A 19,869-nucleotide genomic window follows, 5' to 3' on the forward strand; every position below is an offset into this window, starting at 1 on the left:
GCGCTCCGGCCGCGCTGCGGCAGCGCCGGGGGCGCTCCCGGGGCCGGGCAGGAGCAGCGCGGGGACCCCGCGGCGCTGGGAACCTCTGCGGGCGGCGTCGGGCTCGGTGCTCTTCCCACGGCTGCCCGTGAAGCCAAACCCCGCGCTGAGACCCCGCGGCAGCCCCCCCCCGCCCCGCCCGGCCCCGGCCCCGGCCCGGGGCGGCTCCCTTGGCTCGGCGCCGCTCGGTCCCGCCTGCCCGGAGCGCCGGGCTTTCCGCGCCGCCCGCCCGCCGCACCGCAGCCCCATGTCCGCGCTCCCCGCCGGCGCCGACATCAAGCGGGCTCTGGAGAACAGCCCCGAGACCAACATCGAGGATGAGCTGCCCGACGGGCCGCCGCAGCCGCGGCCCAAGAGCTACCTGCTCCTCAGCATCCTCGCCTGCTTCTGTCCCGCCTATCCCGTCAACATCGTCGCCTTCGTGTTCGCCGTCATGGTGAGTAGCACCTCCGGCTTGGGCTCCGGCAGGGAAAGGGGCGTCCAGCCGCCTTGGAGCCGCTCGTCCCGGGAGCCTGCGGACACCGGGTGAGGCAGCGAGCCTGGGAGCATCAGCAGGCGCGGGCAGGGGGTCCGACGAGCTATCCCAGCGGCGATGGAAAACGTGCAGTGAAAGGCAGTTTCCAACAAGTTTTCACTATCAAGCTATCAGGTAGCAGGTTTATTCCAGTTAAAGCGGTTTGTTACATCAACTAAGTGCACGCTGAATTGGACACAGGATCTTGTGTGAAAGTGTCAGCTGAAGAACAGAAATCAGATTTGGTTTCTGCTTTAGCTAATCAAATCTAATAGGAGAGCCTTTTTGCCAGTAAACAGGCTCTTTGATACTATTTATTAGAATAATACAGACAATGATAATGATTGTAGGTTGTTGGCAATTGCCCATGTAAATTGAGTATCAAACACACTGAGAGAACAGCCTTACTCCTACAATCTGTAATTGATACACATTGTCCTTAATAACCCAGCAATCCCCTTAACTTCCAAAGGATACTTGGAACAGAATCTCCTTCTCTCAGTTAAAAGTTGCAGAGTCAGATCCAGAGTTTTCTAGTCATGTACATGATGAGTGTTATCAGTAACACTGCAATGTATTTCTGTTGTTTAGGGGCTGAAAAACGTTTAAAACTTGTGTATTTTTATCCTTTTCTCTGACAGCCAAGCTGAGAAGGTAAGTGTAAATGTAGTTATTTCTTTTTTGCAACTAAGTATAAGAATAGCTCACTATGTTTAAAATATCTCAAAACACACTCTTGTAAAGTCCGATGAGCAGATTGATGAGAAATCATATTACTGAAGTTTGAAAACCACTATTCCAAAACTATTGTTCAAGTCTTTCTTTTTTCTTTTTTTTTTTTTTTAACTAAGTATTAGCTCTCTCTCTTTTTTTTTCTTTTTTTTCCCTTTTTTTTTTTCTTTTTTTTTTTTTTTTTCCTTCTGTGTTTATTTTCTTTGTTGTTACCTTAACTATACAATATGCTCTTTTCCTTATTTTTGGAAGATTTGGTTCTGCTGGTACTCTGCATCCTTTCTGTCCATAGACACTGTGGGTGCTATATAAAGTAATGAGAGCTGATGCTTTGGGGCTGGGAGCATCTGTTCACTGTGACACTGCTTTCATCAAGGTGCTGGGGCTGTACAGAAGTTAACTGTCATGGACAGAATTTGGCCTCTAAAGATTTTTGCACCCCATATGGAGAAATCTCCACCCCCAGCCCGGTTGAAGTTCATGCAGGCTTCTGGAGTCAGGCATCAGTAACTGTTAGCAGGGGATAGAAGGAACCAGGGTGGGAAGAGCACTTTCTGAATGCTGAACAGCCTGTGCAGGTCTCAGCTGCCCACTCCCTTACAGGGGGAAACAAAAACCAGACCAACAACCTCCCTTGTCTGGGAATAGCTTCTGTTTCAACAGCATCCTACCTAAAACCTCTTATTTTTCTATAAAAATAACACATCCAATTTTTTTTCCACAGCCTGACCCCCTGTCTTTCCAAGCTGCAACCTGTAACTGCTGCATTATCCTCAGCTGCAGGTTCTGCATTTTAGCCTGTGCTGGTTTTATTTCCACTTCTGCTGGGATCTGCACCCCCCTCCCTTTCTCAGCTGGACTTGCTAAGGGTTAACACAGAGATACAAGAGTAGGTTATTTTCTTTTCTTGTAGAAGATACCTTTACAGTCTGCAGAGCTTACCTGAGATCTTGGGTCAGATTTAAAGACCCTTACAAGTGGATTCACTACAAATTTCCACTTCTTAAAACGGGTCTAAAAGGGAAAGTCCTACTGGCTTCCAGAGGGGGCATGGCTCAGCACCCTGTGTACCTGTGTCATGTCCTCCTTAACTGTTCTAAATTCAGACAATGTTTTCGCTCTAAAAGTAGAGTCTGGGCTCTAACACACCCCCAAAATAAATGACAGATTTGTCTTCAGTCTCTTCTTGTCTCTTCTGCCTCTTCTGCTGCCCCATTTACAACTCCAGCACTGGTTTCCTCACTTCTTTCTCACCTTTGGGGGCTCATACCTCACCATTACAGATCTTACCTCTTCCACTTTATTTTTAGAATAAACCTTTTGCAAGTTCTCCTTATTGCAATACTAGTTCCTTACCTCTGTTTCTCGTGGCAGGGGTCGCAGGAGAGCTGTGACATTAATGGCATCAGTGTGTGTCATTTTGCCATTACAAGAGCCCCCCTCCAATGAGCCATTGGCCACTCTCAGGGGTGAGCATTGCTCGGCATTTCTGGCAGATGGAGTTCTGTTTTCCCCAGAACTCCTGGCTGTAGGATCACTGTTCTCAACACCCTTCTGCAGCCCCAGGAAGATGCCAGCAGCTCTGCTCCTTGTTGCTCCCAGCAGCTGGATCACTGTGAGCAGCTGTGTCCTCTCACTCAGCCCCAGGGACGCCTCCCTCAGATTTGCCCTATTCTTTCTCATACAGGTGTAACCACAGGCACCAGGAGCAAGAGTCTGGGAGCAGGCACCAGGTCAGGAGGCTTCTGTGGCACAGGAGATTTCTCTTGTGCAGGGCTGGGGGTGGGCACTGTGTCACTGGGCTCTTTGGCTCCTTATCTGCAGTGGTGCCACAGCTGCCAGCTGTGTCTGAGACCTGGCTGGGGTGGACTGGCTGTGTCTGGCTCATGGGATCAGAGCTAGAGGAGGCTGTGGAATAACTCTGGGGAATGAATGAGATATTTTCAATGCCAGCACTGAGGTCTGACAATTGAACACATTTTGTTGGCCTTTCTCAGTACCCCCCTTCAGCTGTCTTTATTTCAAAGATCTCCATGGCAGACTAGGCCTGCAGTTCCATAGGGCCTCATATTTGTAACAACCTCCAAACAGTCTCTCCAAAGATATTTCTCACTGATTTTTGCTCCAAACTCCCTCTTTCTGTTGACACATTTTTGTTTAATCATTTCCATGCTTCAAACAACATATGTGGTCAAGCTGTGACAATCTTGGCTCATCTGCATCTGATAGTAACAAGTCCTTTGTCTGCATTTGTTGCTGTTGGATTCAGATGCCTTGTCCTTATATGGGTTTCCCTAATCAGAGACAACAAATTAGAGGGTGGTGGAAGTGGTGGAGACAGGAAAGGATGGGCCTTGCTTTCTCAGGGAGCCACCTCCTCTAATTGGGAGCCTAAGGAGCCACGTGCAATGTGTTGGCTGTGGCCAGCTCAGTGACCAGCACAGTGACAGTGTTTCTGTAGTTAGAAAGTTTACTTGTAGAGTTTATTATTTATATATCCCTTGTTAGGTAGCTTGTAGGTACCTGGATGTCTAACACCATATGGGACAGTCTGTACTCACTTCAGGAATATTAAACAACATATTTAATATTCAGGAATATTAAACAACAGGGCAGTTGTTAAGGCATTTTTGCATGGCCCTTGCCTTTGCAAAAACTTTAGGTTTTTGTTTTCCCTCAGCAGCACTCTACAGAGCAAACTCCCCTTTCACATGTCTTGCTCAGCACCTGCCTGCTCTCCTGCCTTGCTCCCCAAGTCCCCCCTTTTCTTTGTATTTCCCCGTGAGCTGTTCCTACAGTGAGAAGTCACCCTGAGTCAGCAGGTCTCCTTCTTCCTTAGGTCTGAACTAGAGAGTGTCTCCTTTCCAGGCACAGCCAAATAAGGTTCACCCAGCCTGGCTTACAGAGCCTAGAAAATGCTGATCAGAGAACCTCAGTCTGGTCTGCCCAGATCTGTGACAAATGTAGAGGTAGGTTTCTGAAGTAATTCAGTGTTCTTTCTGTTTTTGCCATGATCAGTGCTCTGGGAGTGTGGAACAGAAAATACACAAAAAAAGGGATTAATATTTTATAGCTAATCCAGCACATTTCTGTTCACATGAGGTCAAGTCACTTTATTGTTGAACTGAGAATGTTTTATAAATAGATGTGTGTGAAGCTGGTGAGGTCACTGAGATTACTCAAGTAAACAAACAGCTGCAGAACTGTGGCTTTAATTTACATTATGACTTCATAGCGAGCAAGGTAGCAGAAACCTGAGAAATCATATGGTGTTACGTCAAAAAGGGCTGAAATTTGTTTTAAAAGTTGGACAGACCAAATGCCTCATACAGGTGCTGTGTTCTCAATATATTGCCCAGCCCTTGGAAATAAACAGATGTAACAATTAAGGCTTTAACTGTTGATGTTACCTCTGTCTAATGTTGAAAACTAGAAGCTTGACCAGGAAACCTTTGAAGAAGATGGAAGTAATGAATTTCAAAAAGCTTTGCATCAGACCCCAACCACTCCCTCAAACCTCTTATTTTTTATTGAATGCTTTCTAAATTGCTTCATTTATCATTTAATTTAAACCTCTTCATAGAGAAACTTCGGTCTCCTTCCTGTCTCTCTCAAATCCTATTCTTTATCATTAATGCTGTTTTCCTCCTCTTCATCGTGGATTTGTATTAAAATGACATTATTTATTGAAGTTTGCACGGTGAATTATTTATGCAGTACCTGCAGAAATCACATGGAAATTTTCCAGACTTCCTAAATACATTCGTAAAATGGCCCAGAACTGCAAGCTGGTGCTGTCAGGTCTTGCTTACAACTCTGTCTGTCTGACTTTTGAGACCACAAGCCTGGGGAACGGAGTCGATGGTGCCTGCAGAACCCCTCTGTAGATGCCATGCAAGGAGAGTCCTTTGATGAGAGGGGAGCACAAAGTCCAGGCCAGGGTGTCTGTGGTGCTTCTCTGTGTTTCTCCCTGCAGCCACAGTGGTATTGGTGGATGTTGGCAGAGACAGGACAAGGTCAGTCTGTTCAAGGCCAAGCTGAGATGTGTTTCTCCTCATAATCCTTTTAACGACCTTCCCAAATGTACTTTGAGAAAGCTCTTCTGCAGCCAGGACTGCTGGGGACAGCGGAGTGGCTTAGGTGAGAGGACTGTGCCAGCAGCCTTTGTACCAGTATCAGGGCTGACACTGTCCTGTTTGACCGTGTGCTCGTGCCCATCTCCCATTTCCATCTCTGCCCTCCTTCCCCATTATGTGCTTTCCAACCTCAATGAAATCTGACAGCAGAGCAGAGGTATTAGTGATACTCTTTGGAGATGTAAACCAGAGAAATGTTTAGGCATGTGGGCTTCCAGGAAGGGAAGAAATGTATCAATGCTCTCTTTAAGGACATGAGTGCATCAGCATCTCAGCCTTTCACAGACTCCAGAGAATAAGAACCTGCACTTATCCTTGAGATGCAATTCTAGGAATGCAGGCTGTGTTGCTTTGGGACTGTCTGGGCTGGGCTGATGCTCCTGCAGTGCTGACACACGAGTGCACCCAGCCCATTAGCTCTGTGTGCTCACTAATCGACACAGCACACACATCATGCCCCTCACTGCCTTCCTGCTTGGGAGAAATGGCTCCACAGCAATGCTTGGTGTGCTCTGAAATTCATCCCTTTCCTGCTCCCCGCTGTCTCAGCTCTTCACTCTCTTGTTCTGTGTTTCTGCAAGAAGTGATTTATAACTGAAGCACTTCCATTATAGCACTCAGTGATATTTCATGCAGTCATTTTCTAGAGACAATCTGAATTCTTTAGTCCATAGAACAGTTAATTTGATCAGGTCCCCATACCTCTCCCCCTACTCTTCCCATTTCTCTGATACCTCCTGAAATATATACAAGATACTAAAAACCATGTTGTGACTAATCTGATTCCCTGAGGAAGTATGCTGAGTTCAATAGTGCAATCTGATCAAGAAACCTGGACTCAGTGTTACGGTTTATGAACTCAAACTCTCATGATTTTACAAAAGAATTCTTAGGAATAACACCCTTTTTAATGCTTTGATAGCATCTCATCCTTGGGAAAAAAATTACTACAAACTGTGTTTAGACTCATGTACTACAGCACCTCTGTGTCATTCACTGAATCTTTTCCTTTAAAAATGGTTTGGTTAAACCAAAAATTAATTCAGAAAATCCTACAGTCTGTCTCCCAAAAGCCTAGTGGTCCTATCACACATGGCAATCTGAGCATGCAATGAATGTAAAGTATCTGCTAAGTCACGGGTGAGAGAGAGAAACTCGAGTCTCTTGAGATAATATGGGGATATCTGATGCACACCTCAGGATGGATATGATAATAATTATCAGTGTCTTCCAGAAACGCAAAGGAACACAACAACTTCTAGCCCATGAGGATGGCACTCAGATGTTTTGTTCAGATGACCTGTATTTCTTTGGGTTTGTATTTTTCCCACTGCTAGCAAACTACCTATTAATTCTTCAAACTTTTTTTTTTTTCTTGAAAAGTAATATATTGGAAAAATAGGAAATTAGCAAGCTTCTTTAAGTTTTGCTGAGACTTTCTCAAAAAATGCAGCCTATTTATGCTCTTTTTTATGCTTATAGTCCCATAAAGCATAAGAATTTATCTCAATGCTAGTGAAGTGGCCACCAAACAATTCTCATATACTACAAAACTATTTCCAAAGATAAAAGGGCCTGGTTTATGCTGGTGTGTATCATATGAACAAAGCCTCACCACTGGAAAAAAAAAAAAAAAAAAGGAATTGTTGCTTCAATGAAACGTACTGAAAATGAGTGGAACAGAAAGCTGAACTCCCTGCTTACCTCGACAGCCAACATTGATTTGTTCTGTTGGTTGAGAGCTGTCACGTTGCTTTGCCAACAGGCTCCTGTTTTAAAGGAAGAGCTGTGATTCCCTGTTTCCCCTCTGCAGGCTCTGAACAGTTACAACCAAGGGGACATAGAAGGCTCCAAGCGGCTGGGTCGCAACGCGCTCTGGGTGGCCGTGGCCTCCATCATCATCGGCCTCGTCATCATCGGCATCTACTGCGTGGTTCACTTCACAACGGTGAGCAGCTGCTCTCGCAGCCCTCCCTGCAGGGGCTCCAGAACAAGGCACTGGTGCCTGCCACAGCCACCTCTCTTCATCTATTTAGGGATGCTTTCCAAATGAATTCTTTTCATATTTTACGGTTTAGAAATTTCTGTTGTCTGTGGTTAAACACGAGCAATTCTGTCTTAGCAGCAGGGGGTTTTCTAGAAACCCTTGCAGCTCCAATATGTTTTTCCAATTTTGGCCACTTGCTTTTTGGTTTTTCTCCTCCTGAGATTCACCATCTTTCAGACCAAGTGACCTTAGATTTTTAAATTTCAGGTAACAGAGTCCCCACGTGCTAATTTTCAGTCTCACAGTCTGGCCAACTGATTTTTTAACTCTGCAAGGAGGAGACAACAGTCACTCCTCTACAGTGTGACAGTAAAACAGATGACCAGAACTATATAAAAAGTGACCACAAATGTCATTGTGACTTGGGTCTCTGTGGGGTGAGGCCTTTCACTCTCCATGCTGTGTTATTGTCCTGCCTTCCCACACCTGCAATAATAGAAACAAAGCCCAACAAATGAATCTCTGTAACACAGAGGTTATCCAGATGGATTACTGGAAAAGAGGACAAAAGTAATTGAGGGTACTGATAATCTTTCTTTAGCTTGTGCAACAATGTTCTTTTCTCCACAATACTGTGCGCTTCCTATTAAAATAACCAATTTAAATGAATTTATTGTTGGCTGGTTTGGTTGGTGGGTGTCTTTTAGTGCACTGTACAAACGTATGCATAAACTATAAACAGTGATCACTCCATTTCCCACTGAAATTAAGACATCTCTGGGGAGTGGAATGGAGTAACTGGTTAAATGTGTACAGCATTTTCATACAAAATTTGAAGTACAACATATTGAGCTGCAGGGAAGTTACTGGACATGGGGTCCAGCTCTGTGGGATATTATTAGATGGTGCCGCAGACTCTGAAGCATCCTGTGCCTTCATTAATTTTCTATGCATTTTGCAAGCATGAGCCTTGGTTCAGCTTGTGTTCAGCTCATTCAGCGCTCACAGACTTAAACCCAAGTCCCTTCAGGCTGGGGGTGCCAAGTTTTGTAATTGAGAGCAGCAGTAAATTCTTCTGTTTGCCTCCACCACCTTACTCATCATTTCTCAGGCAAGGAGAGCAGCCCAGTTATTTTTTCAAAGTAGGGGAGAGAAGGGCAGTGTGAGGAGTGGCAGACAGCACTGGCCCGAAGCATTCACAGTGACCAGGCAGCAGTTAACCAGTATAATGTAACTTTTTTTTTTTTTTTTTGAGGACTTTTTAAATTGGTTTTAGTTCTGGGTTGCTTTTTTTAAAGAGAAAACTCTCTGTTGAGTAGAATCAGCCAGGTGCCTGGGAACCCTCAGCACACTGCTGGGATATTAATTTCTGTACATAGTTTCCACAAAGCTTTCTTGGCCAAATGGTACCACGACTTTTGTGAGGAGTCAGGGTTTACTGGATTCACTCTGCTCTCTGCTCTTCCAGCCTCTTTACTGCTCCCCTTCTCCCTCTCACTTGTCACCCTACAAAAAGCCTTTGCTTCTAAGAAAGGTTTGATGGCAACAACAATCTTTTAATGTGAAAATGAATGAACAAAAGCACCCAGCTGGTCCTTCCACTTTCCATGCTTATACCTCAGACCCCTCTGTTGCCTTACTCTTGGATGTTTTTATACTAAACTGTCTTAGTCTGACATGCCACTGCTGTGAATGGCTTTGCACACTCCATTCAGTGATCTCACACCCATTTGTGCCTTTCTCATGAATATTTACTGACAGACACTTTGCCTCTGCTGAAGTGATTGTAAATTAATTCTATGCTAACTTTAATGTATGTTTCAATATTAGTAAGGTAGCAGAAAATAGCCTTGGTACAACAATATGGCAGATTTATCTGATTACATTAAGCACAGATTTAATGTTCCCATGACCTACACATGCATTTTTCCCGAAAGTTCAACTTCAGCAATATGTATGAAAGGCTTGACCCTTCCAAGATTGATTCCTGTGCACTTTATCCACTGAAATTAATCAGGTACCACAGTACCCAGTTCTTCCTGCTGACATTCCTTGTGGCTTCTTATGGTCTTCAAAGGATAAGGAGTTTCACTGCAAATTACCTCTGGGAGATACTGCTGCCAGTATCAAAGATGCAAAGTGTGCTGAGAATTCGAGTTTTCTTCCCAACATCCAGCCTCTGGGAAGCAACAAGAATGAGACATCCAAGTCAGGCTGGCAGGGGGGAATCTTTATCAATTGTTACACAGCTATTCTTCTTGGTGCAGGAACTTGAGTCAGGCTCAGCTGGCTCTGAAGCCTCCTTCAAAACAACTCCACATGCCTTAGCCAGGAGAAAAATATCAAGTCAGGTGTGTTGAGGGTAGAAATGGTAGAAGTTGCAGAGAGAAGAGCAGGAAATTCCCGTTTTGGACAAACACTGATTTATACCACCAATAATACTCCCAAATATACCCTCAATAATAGTGGCAGACTTGGGAAAAGGAAGACCCTTTCACTTTTTAGAAAACCCCTACTTCCAAGTGTCCTCGTGTGCCTTCCTTGGTTTGTTCAGTCACAGAGCAACAGTAACACAGGAATAACGGCAGCCAACACCTACGTCTGCAGGGAAGAAACAGCCTTGACTTCTCATTTTGAAGATTTACTCAGAGCTAAGTCAGCTTGGGGCTTCTCCTGCTGCCTTGGAGAGCCTCATTTGTCTTGAACACTGGCATGTTATCTTTAGCAAACATATATTAAGATATGTAGTGATACATATTTATACCCTGGAACAGAGCCCACCCAACACTTGGGAACCATCTCCGTTCTGCAGTCGTGCCCCTAAATGTAGGCAAGGGGAAGCCATCACTTGCATCACTGGAGTTGACAGCCCAGCAATAAAACTTGTGCGTCCTGATCAATGTAAAGTGGCGTGTCCCTCACTGTGCTGAGGACTCTGAGTGCAGAGCTGTGCTGTGTGTGAAATCAGGCTGTGAAATTGTCCCACACTGGGCCCAATTTATTCTTGCTCTTCCCCATTTGCTTTTACCCTCTCCTGTCAGCTTCCCCTGCTCCCCTGCCAGTCCTGAGCGCCGAGTTACATTTCCAGGGCTCGCTCAGATGTAACTTTAGCTGGTATTCGTGTCACCACAGTCTGGCCCTGCATGTGTGCCTCAGGCATGTTGTCCATCAAGAGCTGCAGTGAGAAATGGGATGTATTTGCCTTCCCTGAGGGGACACCACCGTGACCTGGAGCAGGGCAGGGCTGTGTGCCACAGCCTGTGTGTGCCATACTCTTGTTTGTTCCCGCCCAGTGCCACTGTTCTCATGCTCCTCTTAGCAACCTTTCCCCAGGCTTGCACACACTTGCAGTCAGCCTCTAAGCATTTTTTTGAGCAAAAGGTGGTAATTTTGTCAGTCAGTGAGGGCTCTTGAGTCATTTACAATCTGTGTTTTCAGAGCAGCCTCAACGTTTCTGAAGCAGAGTCCAAATTCTGTTTTGTTTTGGGTTTTGCTGACATGAGACACCCTTGGATTACATTTGAGTTCTGCTGGCAGGGTTTAGGGAAAATAAATCCTGGGCTGGATCCTCCTCTACTTAAATGAAGGAGATCCTAGATATCCCAAACCCTTTTCTTAACTGGATCTAAACTTCATGCTGCCATGTGAGTAGTGCAGAACAATATTCAGCTCCTCACAGCACGTACTTATAGACCATCTCTAGTGTCTGAGTGACACTTCACAATGCTGTTCAGGGCTGAACTAGAGCTCACATGAGTTTTGCCACCCAGTTGAGCCACAAGGCATTTCATACACAGCCCACGTCTTCTGTGCTCCTCTCTTGTGGATTTCTGCAGTCTGGACAAGTGGAAGTGAGCCAAGCAGAAATGTGGAGGATGAGTGAGAGGTGTTAGAGAGAAGGAAAAACTTCAGTAGACTGAGACAGCAACAGTTCTGCTCTGAGGAAGGGTAGCCAAAATGCCGTGACTTTGGAATTTTATGCAAACTATTATGGTATTTTAATGCTTTCGTAGAGGAGCCTGAACTTCTGACCCCTTCTTTAATCTCCCCTGATTTAGAACTTCACCCCAGGGAAGCCACAGAAATGCCACCTGTCAGCATGGCTTCCAAGGAACACAAAGCCAGCCAGGCTGTGAGGAAAGCACCAGCTTGCACTGCTCAGAATCAGCAGGGTTTTAAATCAAGCACACATGCAGCAATGCAGCATTGGTGATTCTGGGTAGAAGGAAAAGGAGGAAGTGTTTAGACTGTGCACCAGGAACAGATGTACACATAAAGTTTCATCACTGACTTAGAAATAATTCTTCAGGAGGAAAAGGAGTGCAAGATTATTTTTAATATCTCTGCTGTCTGTTCCTGAGGCTCTCAGAAGCCTTTGCAGACATTTCACTCAGTGACTGTCTGTCTTTCAGAGATGGAATAAGCTGAAGACCAGCACAAGGACAGGGATTACTCAGCCAGCCTCCAGATCTTTACACTGGCCAGCCTGTGTTCTGCACCTTACCATAAAAATAAACAAGTCAGGGTCTTGTGCTGCAGGGATTGGCTTGCCAGTAAAGGCTAGAGCTCCAAGCCTGAAGTCAGGGCATTCCTGTTCTTTAATTCTTGGTGCCCACCCAGCCAGGGAGCTCATACGGCAGCTTTTCTAAGGCACATACTGATTATTTCCTTGATCCTTACCTTCTTTTACTGGATTTGTGAAAACATAGGAGCCTGAAGTCCTCTGCCTGTCTCTCAGAGTGTTCCCTCAGCTGGGAGGCTGAGCAGTGGCACAGTTTGCAGGTGCACAGCCAATGTGGTTACACCAGCCTGACTTCCTCAGCAAACCACATGAAAAATCCTGGTCCAGAAACAGTTGTTTCATCTGTGCACAGAGGAGATGTTTCCATAATGGATTCTACCCAGGGGAGTAATGAGTAGCATCCAAGAAACAATCAGCAAAGGCAGTAGTGCAGGATATATTCACTGTGCAGTGCCTTGGCTCCTAGATCCCTCCTTGAGGAGCTGCTAGAATGTAGCTGCCTGATGGAGGAGAGCCCTCAGACTCCAGCAGAACCCAGAATCCAGGGCTAGGTCAGGGCATCCATGGGTATGGTCTAAGAGCTTTTCCCTACACAAGAATTTGAGGGAATTCCTCAGGTCCTTCCTCTCCTAATGCAGATGCACAGGACAGGTTTCCTTTTAAAGCATGTTGTGTATTACTGTTGGATTTACCAAGTTCTCCACTGCTGGAGTGCTGTTCTTGTCTGACTGCTTTATGTACCACTCCAAGGGAGCAGAGATGCTGTAGACCTCATGAATCTTTGTCAAATAAGAGTCCATTTCCTGGCAATGAAAGGCCCTAATTTGCATTGATTCAGGTAACCCAGTTTAAAAATTCAGTTCGGATTGACAGATGACCAATGCCATTAGAAACTCAGCTCTTTGATTCAAAACTGTATTGAGCTGCTAGTCTAGAGGGATGTTTGTTAAGAGAACAAGTGCCACTAATGTGGCATAATGTATCCATTAGGTCTGTAGAATTAATAATTTAAACTCACAGGGCAAACTCTCTGTCTTCTCCTCCTTTAAACACACATATTTCTGTGTCCTTGCAGCATGCTATCTGAAGAACCAGGACTGCACTTGGATGATATCAACATGTAAACCTCTGGAGGGGGAAAAAGAAGAGATGGAAACCATTCCAGACTGTTAGCTCTGACCCTACAAGTCTGCAGAGGCATGTTGCTGGTGAATGAACTGATAGCCCAGTTAGTTAATCAGCATGGCGTGACCAGGTTTTCAAAATTATTTATTTATAAGACATCTCAGTATAAATCAGCATTTTCTCTCTCACCCTAATGCATAATGAGATCTTGCCCTAAAAAAAAAATCCCTTTTCTTTCTCATTTCCATGGAATGTATTCTGGATCCGTGATGTTCCCTGGCTGACCCCAGCCAGACAAAGCCAACGTATCCAGACTTTTTATGGTGCACAGCGTAAGATCTGATGCACAGCCCACTGAAGCTAGTAGGAGAACTCCTGGTACTTCTGGCAGATTTTGGATCAGGCCACTACGGATTTTTTCATTACTGTAAAATAATCTCAACATGACACAACTGTACCCATGGGTTTGTGATTTTATCCTGCTCTGTGATTTTATAGTGCCGTGGGCACACTCTGACTCAGCAGCTGCTTTCTTTTGTCATCCTCAGCTTTTAGAACTTTACCTTGGATTTTTAACCACCTGGGACCGATTTCAATCACTTGATTATTAAGAGAGATTCTTTTTCCATAGCATCCATGTTTTTCCTTATGATTTATTTTTATTTTGTTGTCTTTCATTGTTGCACTCCCTTGACTTAGCTCCAGTCCTGCATTAAATTTGCACTGATCATATATTCCTCTTTAAACTTCACCTATGTAAAAAGTTCCTGTTGTTTTTTTTTTTTTTATCTGACAAAAGATCTTTTTAAACAGATGTCCTTCATCCCTTTGTTGTTGTGCTTCTAGCAAGGCACATAGTTTCATTGTGTTCTGCTTTGTTCATGTGGGTTTTGTTTAGTTCATCCTCTCATCTCTATGGCTGGTCTGTGTATCACTGCAGTTAGGATGGACAGACTTTTGCACCTCTTCTTAGTTACAGACACACTTTCTGACCCTCAGACACTACTCAGTGAGCAGCCTCAGGTTCCAGAAATGTTGGCCTCTAAATTACTGCAGTTTCTTGATACCTGTGAAAATTTAGCATGGGACTGCTGTTTTTATTAGCTGGAAACTCTTTCACAGAACACAATTGTTTTGTCACACAAATATTCCATGTTAAAAGGAGTAGCCTCTGGTGAGCATTTAAGATGTGGCTGCATCCTCAGCAGTTGCTCTGTTTGCTTTATTTCCACACCTCCAAGTGAGCTGTGCCAACTTCCACTCCCTCTCCCTGCACCAACATCAACCTGGGGGAACTGCCCAGAAATCTAGGGAGTTCTGCAGGTGCAGGTGAGAGAAGAATCATCTGTCAGGAGTTCAACAAGCTATTAAAAACAAAAAAATACTCCCAGAAACCTTTACTTGTTAAAGCATATGCCTGGAAGTAGCATGTATTTTTTGTGCCTTGATATTATATTTTCAATGTGCTTTTTTGCTTTCCTTCCTGCCAAATTCTGTTTTTCATTGAAGTCAGTGAAGCATAACCTCTCCTTAATTACTGCAGTATAAAACTTCACAAACACTGGTGAAGTCATCTGATTTATTAAACATTTACACTGATGAGATTTGTCCACATGGGAATCTTGCCACTGATTTTGATGATCCCAAGAATTGGCTGTTCTGTGAACTCCTCTTTGGTTTTAGAATACTATTTTAATGGTCTGATATGTCTTGTGGGACTTTTAGTAGCTTGCCTTATTATCAGATATGATAAAAATGTCATTGACAAGTGGAATAAAATTACTTTTAATTCATGTCTATTCTGGTATGTGGGAAGTGTCTTTCCTAAGTTCTGTTGCCTCTTCTACTGGAAAGAGTAAAATCCCTTTTTCTAACCCCTTGGACAGTTTCAGAATAAAGTGAACCATAACAAAAGGAGGTTTCCAAAGTTATATGGGTACCAGAGGATAGGGATAGGCAACTCAAACTATTTTTTTAACTGCCTGACAAGGGTTGAGATCAATAGGAGTTAGACACCCGACTTGTTCAGAAGCTTTTGAAAACCATACTGGAAATCTAACTTGCATCTTGTTCCTCATAAATATCTTTGAAGTCTCACTCTTAATATAATTGAGAATTGAGCCATTGTACCTTCAAGTGCTTCTGAAGATAAATGTTGGTACCTTACAGTGCTATTGATTGGTATAAAAATAAAGGCTTTATATTAAACCACTTAATGTGACAGAGAGGAGAGAATGCAGCAATTCTTCTAATGTCCTTAGTGCTTCTGTGTCATAGGTAATCTTATTTTTGCTTTACTAATGTACTGGTATTGGTTCTCTTCATTTATTTATGTTTACATAAATTTTCAACCATGTTTGGGAAGTGCAGCTTGTGCTGGAAAGGATTATGGTCCTTGCACAACCACATTGTTCTGCTCTAGGTGTGACAGACATCTCAAAGCAGGCAGCAAACACAGGGTATAAATGACATTTTAGTGCCCAAATCAGCAAGGCCCTAATGCCAGCAGTGGGTGTGGAAGGCAGAGTGCAGATGTCTGAGTGAGGAATTTGTGCCTGTTCCATATTTTGAGGGGCATGTACACAAATTTCATTATCTCTGACAGGCTCTGGAAATTACCTGTTCTTCATTGTCACGCATCTAGATTTGGATTTGGTCCACTATTCTGCATTGGACCTACCATTTTTGGTAGGAAAAGAAAAGCTGTTATATTATATATGTGCTGAATGATGTTATTTGATGAAACGGAGGGAGGTGGGAAGCAGTAAAATGTATTTCATCTCAACATCTGTGTCCTGTGTGCATGAACACAGTGTTCCTTCTGCAAAGCTGCTTCAGGCTTCCATTTTTTGGTCCTCGCTGATGCCCCAAGACCAGCTCCCTTTTCTTTCCTGCACATATTACAGGCAGAGACAGATGGAAACTTGAAATTGCTGGCCTCAGCTCCTGGATCATGTTGGCACCTTTGGCTTCTTCCAAGGCAGCTGCATTCTGCAAAACAGCCCCGTGCACGTATCTTGATATGTAATCCTAGAAGAGGCTTCTAAATATAAGCGGGGGCTCTTTGCTGCTGTGTGAAGGGGGTCAGCCAGACACTCAACACGTGGTGTAAGTTTCATCAGATTGTACAACGACAACAAAAAAATCTCGGGGACAATATGAAATTAAATTCTTGGGGTGCTTCCCTGCAGGCACACCCAGGGGTTTACAGCTTTCCCCTGGACATCAGCACTGGATCTTCAATTGATGTGATTTCAACCGGGACCCATCAGTGGTGAGGCTGCAGAAGTTGTAGCTTTTGTAGCTCTATCCTTGGATATGTGCTCACAGCGTGTTCTGCCTCTCAGCCTGGAAATGGGTTGTGTCTGGTTGCTGCCAGTGTCCCTCACTCTCAGCGTCTGTTCAGGTACCTCTGCTGAAACTGTGCAAACATCTCTGTCCAGGCTGATTTTCTCCCCTGGGCCCTGACTCGGTCTGCCAGTTATTTATTACTGATTGCCTCAGAAGGGGGAAGATGGCGTCAGCTCCCCCATTGGTTTTTACTTTGTGTGTTTGTGTGCATGCACACACAAGAAGAGCTGAAGGGTTCAATTCCCAAAGGCAAGTCAGATCTAAATACAAGGAAAGGCACTGGACTGATGGAGGTCAAGCTGGTTAGAAATATCCTGGTTACCTGGCAGCTGTTCAGGAGCTTTTGTGGAAAGGGTTGTTTCCTGGAGGGAAGAGTCCCTATCACCAAACCTTGAACAGATGTGGAACCTACCCTGGCTTTGTAGGAGATACCTCCAGCGAAGGCTGGAGCCCTCAGGGCCCTGCAGGGCTGCTGCCTGACCACCAGCTTTTTGAAGCTGAGCCCTCGGTCTCCACAGGCAGCACCTTCAGGCTCAAAAACTACCTAAATATTGGTTTCCCCTTACAATCTTCCCACCTCCAACCTCATTTTGAATGGGCAGGTCTCGGGAGGTGTGCAGTGTTGGAGCAGAGAAGGGATGCAGGGGTGTGTGAGGGGTTTCTGCCGTGCACTCCCAACTTTCCGTTTCCCAAGCACAATGGCACGTTGTGCACGCACAGCAGGACACATGTCCCTGAGACGGGACTGAGCCTCCGATGAGGCTGCCTGCCCCCCTCTGCTGCACTCCCTGCCAGCCTGGCAAAGTGGGCTAAATCCAGAAGTGACCAAAAAGGAGGAGGGGGCCTGGAAACAGATCACTCAGCCACTGTGAAGATGGAGGAACAAATTCAGGGCCCCAAGGCAGAATGGAAGACCATAGTAAGAAATTTACCCAGAGGGTTTCTGCAGTTAAATTTACCCTGTCTTGAACTCTGGGGTAAGTTCTATTCTGCTCCCACACAGCTCACTCTCCGCAGCACACAAGCTGCAAGAAGCACTTGCTCATGTGTCCTTTCTAACGTGATTTATGGCATGTGTGAATCTGATCTACCAGCTCACGTCTGAGGATGGATGGCTCCTCTGGGTTTGTCATCTCTCGCTGTAGGGCTGAGTCAGCTTCCACTTCACTTGCAATGACTCCTCTTTGGCTAAATAAGCCTGCATCATGTCAAGGGAAAAGAACTTTGCCAGATTCCTATGGATTCTTCAGGACTTTGAATTGCACAGCCTGAGGCTGGAGGCCACTGCATTTCTTTTTTGATACCTACCCTGAGGTAAGAGAAGGGGAAACTCCACTGGAAGTGAAGTGTCCAGACCAAAGCAGGCTGTGTGGTCATGATGAGCTGTGGCAGCTTCATGTTCATATTTCAACCAGTATTCAGTGGGGGCTTAATTGCCTTTTGATTTTAATCAAATAATAAGAGAGATAATCCAAATAGTGAAAATAAGAGATTCTGACCTAGAGCACAGTGTTGGGTGAGTGTCATCCCTGACTTTTGTGCCTGAAAACCTCATAAGGTCACTCTTCACCCCATCTAATCCAAGACATGCACTCCCCTAGTAACGGGTCTCTCCTGACCTCAGACCTACCCTGTTTGGCTCTTACTCTCTTTTAAAATGAGTCAGCTCATAGAGAGGGACAGTAAGTGATATCTCCAAGGTGGTAGAGTGACTCAGTAGCAAAGATGTCCCTTCACTTGACCCCTCAGCCTGTAGAGCACCGAAAGTGCTCTGTAATGATTCTCAGAACTTTGACCAGCTCTGCTGAGTCTCATTGTTTTAAGAGCCAAGAACCAGACTGCCTTAAAATGAACTTCTGACTAAGAAGAGTTAATAGTCAGGCCAGGTGTAGCTCATGTTTACTAAAGAAGGTAGGTGTGAGGGAGGGAAAAAAGGAGCTGAGCTTTGCTTGTGGCTACTGACATGGCAAATAACAGAGACCACATGGCTCCTCATATCCTGCAGGTCTTTTACAAACCTCTGCTTTTAAAACCTTGCATTGTCCTAGGAGGTGGTGTGGCACAGTCATGACACCAGACAAAGCATTTCATCAATTACTTCTATCTTGTCCTATGGGCTGTGAACAGTCTGAAAGTGGAACGGGTCTTTTTTTTTTTTTCCCCCCAAGGAATTTCTTATTCAGAATTAGTCACTTGTGTTTTCCCCTGATCCTTTTACCCCAATAGAGGCAGAGGTAGAAAAGGTATTTTGTAGTCTTCCTTAGGAATGTGGTTCAGATGGGGTGGAAGAGGGGGAGTTTTTATGCCCTTCAGGCTGTAGAGCATAAAAGGAGGCAAAAAGTCACAGATGCTGTTAAAGGGAGGAGACAAAACTGCAGGGTTCCAGAGAATCAGTGGGTGGCTGAGCTCTGCCAGGCCCCTGTGGCTTGTCTTTAGCTAATCCCTCACTTCCCACATCTCCTGCATGAACAGCTGGGAGGGAATGGGGCACCCACTCAGGCTGAGGGGAGAAAACAACACTCCAGGGAATGCAAGGACCGTGCACACAGAGGTGGGTGAGGAGGTGGGAGATGATTTAGTTGTTCATGGTGTAATGTCATCCAGCCCCCAGTATTCTCAGGGACCAGCACCTGACAAAGCAAGCTACAGGCTGACTGCTCCAGGACTGTGCTACGCCCCCCATCACAGTGAGCGCAGACAAGAACCAGTCCTGGAAAGGGAGCAGACACAGGGAAAATGGAGGAGGAGGCAGCAACAGTGAGGCTGAGATGCCTTGTCCATGGCCTCTGCCCTGTCCACAGGCCAGCAGCTCCCAAAGGTTTTGGCATGGAGCACACCATGGATGGTTCATCACCATGGAAGGAGGAACCATCACATTTTAACACGAGACTTGAACATGAATGCTTGTACCTATCAGACTGCATACCACAGCCTCTTGATCTGCTAGCAGTCCTTACTTACCCTGCAGTTTGTTGCCACTCTGTGGTTCTTAGACTAACAAAAAACATTGCAAAGGCCAGGCCCCAGATGAAGGTACCATGGCCTGTAGTGGGTTTATGTGGCTGTTGTGCAGATTATCATAATCTGGATGAGAAAGTGATGGGTAAGATGTGGTACCCTGTACTGCAAACACCGCTGGCCAAGAAAACTGGGAGAACAAAACAACCAGGGATGGAGACAAGGAATTTAGGAGCACTAAACTGTGTGAAATGCCAAAATAACAGCAGCTGCATTTTATAGCAAGGGCTGTCGTGCAGGGCGGGGGAAGAGCCGCCTGCACACATCGCCCCGGCAGCAGCTGCCAGCCTGTCCCGGGCAGGGTGTTCGACCCCCAAAGGCAAAACGGGAGCAGCTGTTCCGCAAACACAGCGGGAGCTGCGCTGGCACCGCCGTCCCGGCAGAGTTCTTCCCACAGGGTTAGTGTGCGGATACTTCCCTTTGGTAGGAATCGTTCTGTTGTGTG

General features: G+C 45.3%; 1 protein-coding gene across 1 annotated transcript; it reads left to right on the forward strand.

Moving 5' to 3' along the window:
- Positions 1–286: 286 nt before the first annotated feature.
- On the forward strand, positions 287–14,811 carry TMEM233 (transmembrane protein 233). Its single transcript, XM_040081235.2, has 3 exons — positions 287–475; positions 7,235–7,369; positions 13,006–14,811. Exons 1-3 carry the CDS (start codon positions 287–289, stop codon positions 13,015–13,017), a joined length of 336 nt encoding a protein of 111 aa, XP_039937169.1. The 3' UTR covers positions 13,018–14,811.
- Positions 14,812–19,869: the final 5,058 nt, after the last annotated feature.

The sequence above is a fragment of the Hirundo rustica genome, chromosome 17 (genome assembly GCF_015227805.2).
Source record: "Hirundo rustica isolate bHirRus1 chromosome 17, bHirRus1.pri.v3, whole genome shotgun sequence".
Taxonomy (NCBI): Eukaryota; Metazoa; Chordata; class Aves; order Passeriformes; family Hirundinidae; genus Hirundo; species Hirundo rustica.